Genomic DNA, 6,762 nt, shown 5'->3' on the forward strand with positions numbered 1-6,762 from the left:
TTTAGTATACTATTACTTTTCTCTCAAGGTGACCTCTCCTCGTCAACATGGCCATACCACATACCCATGGTTTTCAAAAACCAGAACCAGAACCAGCATTTCTTTTTACAGTGAAGCCCAACTTGTCACAACCTATATTATCGCACACACAAAACCCTTCAAAACCCACAAAAAAAGCAATCAATTCTTTCATCTCTCTCCAAAACTTGTAACCCACTTTCATATTTTTGCTTGAGTGTTGTTTTAGTATGGATTCTGCAATCCAAATTGGCTCATCGGCGCACCACACCTCAGCATCAGCTCCAGCTCCTGCTCCTGTTCCTGGCCATGCTTGCAGCGGCACTTTGGGGCGTCATTTGGCTCGGCGGCTGGTAGAGATCGGCGTTAGAGATGTGTTTTCTGTTCCTGGAGACTTTAACTTGACACTTTTAGACCATTTGATAGCTGAGCCGGAGCTGAACTTGATCGGCTGCTGTAACGAGCTGAATGCTGGCTATGCTGCTGATGGGTATGCACGTGCCAAGGGTATTGGGGCATGTGTGGTGACTTTTACTGTAGGTGGGCTTAGTGTGCTTAATGCGATTGCTGGTGCTTGTAGTGAGAATTTGCCAGTTATCTGTATTGTTGGTGGGCCCAATTCCAATGATTATGGAACCAACAGGATTTTGCATCACACTATTGGACTGCCTGATTTTTCCCAGGAGCTGAGGTGCTTTCAGACTGTCACCTGCTTTCAAGTAAGTGATCAATAAATTAAAGCATAATTATTCATACCTAAAGCAATTCTGTCTATCCATTACCATTTGTGTTTATGAAAAGCATGGATCCTGTTTATGTTTTGTGTAATGGATTTGGTGAACAAGGAACTTCAGTGTGTATTGCATGTGTTTTATCATGATGGGGTAATGGTGGTGGTAACGTGTGACAGGCAGTGGTGAACAACTTGGATGATGCACATGAGCAGATTGACACAGCAATTTCTACTGCTTTGAAGGAAAGTAAACCAGCTTATATTAGTATAAGCTGTAATTTGCCTGGAATTCCTCATCCTACTTTCGCTAGGGATCCTGTGCCATTCTTTCTGGCACCTAAGTAAGTCTTTTCTCTCATTTTTTAGGTCTCTTGGTTTAGATTTTGGGGTATATTGTTTGTTTATCATGAACTGTTAACCGGATTGATTAGTTGAATTGAGAATCACAGGTTTAATTTCTACTAAAATTTATGACTTTTTGATGCTCTGTCAATTTTTAGTATGATAATGGTAGATTAGAAGCAATGTGGATAATGGAGCATGATCGGAATGAACTACTATATATATAGACAGCTTTGATGATCATTGGAGAGCAGATAGAAGAAATTGTCCATAAAATGCTTTGAGTGATGATTCATTGGTAAAATATTTGATAAACAGAGTTTATTTTGTTAGAAGAAGAATTGAAAGAAATAAGTTGTGCAAGAACATGAAGAAGACACTGGAATTCTATAACATGCTGACATAAAAAGTTAAACGGGGATAACAAATTATGAAATTTGTTATATGTTGAAATAGGTAAAAGGAAAAAAGAGGGGGGGGTTAAAATTAAGGTCCAAATAAGCACATATATGGCGTATAATTTAGAGAAGTTTTTGGTCAGTTATTTATTGCCTACAATTTGATTGTTGAGAGTTCATTTCTCCCATAGTGGAAATTTAAGAAAAGGGAAAAGGAAAAAGAAATTGACACATTTTGGGCATGTTTAATAACATAAAACCATTTTTCTTTTTCATTCTCAGTTTTCGTTTTCTTTTCTAGTTTTCATTTTTCAATGAGAAAGTGAAAAGCATGTTTATTTGTTAAGAGCAAGGACAAATTTTATCAAAAAAGGAAAAATGTCAAAATTAGTACTAGTTTTAATAAAAACCAAAACCATGATTGATAATAGCCATCTTAATATTTTTTATTTATGATAATTTAATTATAAAATTTCAATTTCAATTTCATTCAAATTAAAAATTATCATGAAAATATTTATACTTGATAACTCAAAAAAAAAAAAATCTTTAGCAGTTATCATATTTATTGAATGTCATAACTTTTTTTTATTAGATATTTAATATAAAGATTTTATTTTGTCAAATTTTTATGAAAAACTAGATTCAGAAAAAGTACAAATTTGACAAAAAGTTCTAATTTTTCTTTTTCTGAATCCAGTTTTTCATAAAATTGTACTAGTTTGTTTCTAAAAAATGTATTAAACTTTGTTTTGATGTCATTATGCAAACAGTTTTGTTGATAGACAAGGACACATCAAAGCTCAAGGGATTGTGTTTTTCCAGTTTAAAATTTGTTATTTATATGTGATACTTGTTACAGGGATAATGAAGCAGTTATTTTTTGTTTTTGATGCAGGATTAGCAATCATTTAGGATTAGAAGCAGCTGTTGAAGCAACTGCTGAATTCCTGAATAAAGCTGTGAAGCCTGTCATTGTTGGTGGACCCAACCTTAGAGTTGCAAAGGCACAGAAGGCCTTTGTAGAATTTGCAGATGCCAGTGGGTATCCCATAGCAATCATGCCTTCAGGGAAAGGGCTGGTTCCAGAGCACCACCCTCACTTCATAGGGACATACTGGGGTGCTGTCAGCACCGGCTTCTGTGGGGAGATAGTGGAGTCTGCTGATGCATATGTTTTTGTAGGTCCCATCTTCAATGATTACAGCTCTGTTGGATATTCCTTGTTGATCAAGAAGGAGAAAGCAGTTATAGTGCAGCCCAATCGTGTGACTATTGGAAATGGCCCTTCTCTTGGATGGGTTTTCATGACTGACTTCTTAAGTGCGTTGGCCAAAAAGCTGAAGAAAAACAGCACAGCTTTGGAAAATTACAGACGTATCTTTGTCCCTCCAGGCATTCCTTTGAAGCGTGTGCAAGATGAGCCTCTTAGGGTCAATGTACTCTTTAAGCACATTCAGGTAAGGCTCAAACGATTGATGTGAAACAATATTTCTTTCTGGATCATGTTAGAGATCTATGAACTTAAAGATCATACAATCAGTTGCTATGTTTGTTAATATGCTTCTCATGAGATTTAAGAGTCTAAACATGCATCTTGCCCGGTGGACCTGGCTTCTTTCCTCTGTTTCATTTTCATATATACAAATGGGAAAAACTGCTTCTATGGGCTCTAGGTGTTTGTGCACCATCTTCATAATTATAGCGGTCAGCCACCTTCATGACGTGAATTGCTAGCTCTTGTAGGTATCTTAAATTAATATCCTTTTCATATCTAGATTTTTTAGATAACATGAATTGCTAGCTCAAAATGATTGATGTGAAGCAATATTGCTATCTGGATTCTGTTAAGAGGCCTATTAACTGTGTGATATTTCAAACAATTGCTATGTTTGTTAATATGCTTATCATGAATATTAAGAATCTAAGCATATATCTTGCCTGTTGGTCAATGTTTTTTTCTTCTGTTTCCTTTTCATTTAGAAATGGAAAAAAAAAATGCTCGTAACCTCTAAAGTGTTTGAGCATCCACTGTCATTTTTCTTTTTATGTATTAATAGGGGTCAGCCACCATGATGACATGAATTGCTAGCTTGTGTAGGTTGGTGACTTCAATTGAGTGTTGGTTAAATATTTAGCTAGTGAATGTTTAGGATGTAGCAATCTCCATTAATTCCTGTCTGATTATTATTCACTTACTGCCAATTCTTGTAAAAAAATTGAACGTTAAACAGGACATTTTAGGGGGTGATACTGCAGTAATTGCTGAAACTGGAGACTCATGGTTTAACTGTCAGAAACTCCGTCTCCCTGAGAATTGTGGGTAAGTTGGTGGTGTCTTTAATAAGAGCAGTATTAGCTCCTTTATGCTTAATGTTAACAGGTCCGTAACTGTTCATTAACAATTTTGTGCAGGTATGAGTTTCAGATGCAGTATGGATCAATTGGCTGGTCAGTTGGTGCAACTCTTGGTTATGCTCAGGCAGCCAAAGATAAGCGTGTAATTGCTTGCATAGGTGATGGGAGTTTCCAGGTGAGTGATACCATATGACATACACTTAAATTTCTCATCTTTAATGATAGGAAACTCTTCACCATAGCAAGGGGAGAAAAAGAAAAAAAAATTGACTGTACGAGTATAAAAAACCGAATTATGTCAAAAATTATGTCACTCATAATGACCAGTATTCAATTATTCTTGTATAAAAATTGTCGGTGTATTTATAAAGATAGCGCAAGGGCAATTTAAATAGGATACTGTTTATTAGTTATTGTTACGACAGTGTATATTGAACAAAGGCATCCACCATACCAATGCTAAAGAAAAGATTTGGAATCCTGATAATGGTGTTGTCATTATAACTTCTTTATGCTTATCAGTGGTCCATTTTGATGTATGCAAAATTTGAAGTTGTACCATATGGTTAACAATTCTCTTGTTATTCAGGTAACAGCTCAAGATATCTCAACTATGATCCGAAATGGGCAAAGGACTATCATATTCCTCATAAACAATGGAGGTTATACAATTGAAGTAGAGATTCATGATGGTCCCTACAATGTGATCAAGAACTGGGACTACACTGGCCTTGTTAATGCCATCCACAATGGTGAAGGAAAATGCTGGACTGCAAAGGTTAGCACAAGCAGATTTGGTTGATATATTACTCTTCCTAGTTATGTTTGAGATATTTGGTTTCCCCTCCTACCTCGATAATTTTTTGCTTCTGCTCCAAATTCAGGTTGTTCCCCTTCACTTACTTTTAATGTGCTGTTAGGAAAATTTTCCCTATAGTTCCCACAGTCCCATCATTTCTTAACTGCAGCAATGAGTAGTTTCTACTGACTCCTTTGGCTCTATAACCCAAGCAAGAGCAAGTGATCCTAATCCAAAAAATATATTCCAAAGCGCAAACCTCAGAGAACAGGGTGGTGTCAATATATACATCCTACAAACCAATACGAAAAACTTGTGCAGTTAAATTTGCAAATAGTGACCGAAAGAGTGATTTCTGATGAATTCTGCTGTGAAATACAGGTGCGCACAGAGGATGAATTGACAGAAGCAATAGCAACAGCAACAGGGGAACAAAAGGACTCTCTCTGTTTCATTGAGGTTTTTGTGCACAAGGATGACACTAGCAAAGAGCTGCTAGAGTGGGGATCTCGAGTTTCAGCTGCGAACGGCAGACCTCCAAACCCTCAGTAATATAGACCTTGGCATAAATTCTACTTCATAACTAGAATTGAGTGGCAAGATAGGATTCCATTGTTTGTGTTAAAATTGCCACTAGCCCTGTTACTGCTTTCGGCTAACTGTTGTTATTACCCATCGATGCTGTATTTTAAACCTGTTATGTCACTTTGTCAATTACGGAAAGGAGTTGGATCTGTGATGTGAATTAAATGAGTCGTCTTGTTGACGGGTTTAATTTAATATCGCAAGCTACAAATGGAGTTGAGCTCATATTTATGAATGGCTTCTGCAATTCATTTTTTCTCTGCTGTGGTCTCTGTGTAGTTCATAGAACTTCTCCTGATTCTGTTCGATCAGTTCATCACTAACTCATCTTTCTCAAGACAGCAAGTTCCGAAACGACCCCCTCCCCAACTCTTGGAAATGGCTTTTGGAAATGGATCCCACATGGATTATATATCTGCTGATGCCCCTTCGCTGCCTTATGTCTCGAGATTTTCAAGCGACACTTTATAGGTACGTTGATGTAAAACACAAGAAGCTCAATTTCTTACCATAATTTCATCGTTAGAAATTAGAGCATGCACGCCTTACAGCTAGGAACTAAGAGACGAGACAGAAGCGTGCATCCTTCTGTCTCTCCCACCATCCCTTTCAAGCAAGGTAGCAAGGTTGTCAATTGCTGGTTGACGTTTTAGTTTTTTAAGTGGAATGATATATTTTGATTTCATAACATTTCAATAAGTTTTTAAGGTTAATTTTTTAAATATATGATTATTATAATTTCAAATAAAATAAAATTAAAATAAATTATAAAGTTTACTCATTATTGAATAATAAAAAATGATAAAAATTCAATATAAAAAAAGATCACAATAAAATAATCTAAGTCTACTCGATTTAGCTCTCAAAACTTGTGACTCGGATAATGAGATTGTGATAACTTTATATAAAACAAACCGGAAAAAATAACAACTTAATTCATAATCAATTAAATTTTGAAAATGTTGAATGATAAAACTAAAAAAAAATCAATTATAAAAATAAATAAATAAAAAACTTGAATTAACTATATTAACTTGTCAAACCCGTGACACAAGTTAAAATATTGAGATAACAATAAAGAAAGTAAATCATAATAAATTATGAAGTTTAATTTTTAGTAAATCAAGTGTTGAATGATGAAATTAAATAAAAAAATATTAAAAAAAGATCAAATTAAACTGGAACATCTTGATTGAAATTTAATTGAGAAATCCAAAATTAAACAAGTTTAAAATGAGATAAAATTTGTTTTGAGTTGTTTTATTTTTTTAAAATAATACAAGATATGTTGGTAAGAATGACACAAAATTGAGATATTTGCTTTCAAGCTCTGCCTCGTTATATTGGGAACAAAATTTGATTTGGCTGTAATAGAAATGTTTTGACTTTCTGGAGTCCTTGGGAGGGAATACAAATGGATGAGGTGGATACAACTGCATTTTTCAAGAAAGATTATACTGTTTGGTGATGAAACTGTGGCATTCTCTGTTTATAAGAAGGTTATTGTAGTGAAAATTCATCACGAAGGT

At 35.1% G+C, this 6,762-nt stretch overlaps 1 protein-coding gene across 1 annotated transcript; it reads left to right on the top strand.

The window, feature by feature from the left end:
- LOC118054876 (pyruvate decarboxylase 1) lies at positions 1-5,458 on the top strand. The gene is made up of 7 exons (XM_035066649.2): positions 1-737; positions 929-1,092; positions 2,390-2,951; positions 3,726-3,814; positions 3,907-4,024; positions 4,439-4,627; positions 5,030-5,458. The coding sequence occupies exons 1-7, from the start codon at positions 249-251 to the stop codon at positions 5,198-5,200; spliced, it is 1,782 nt and encodes a 593-aa protein (XP_034922540.1). The 5' UTR covers positions 1-248; the 3' UTR covers positions 5,201-5,458.
- Positions 5,459-6,762: the final 1,304 nt, after the last annotated feature.

This window comes from Populus alba, chromosome 11 (genome assembly GCF_005239225.2).
Source record: "Populus alba chromosome 11, ASM523922v2, whole genome shotgun sequence".
NCBI lineage: Eukaryota > Viridiplantae > Streptophyta > Magnoliopsida > Malpighiales > Salicaceae > Populus > Populus alba.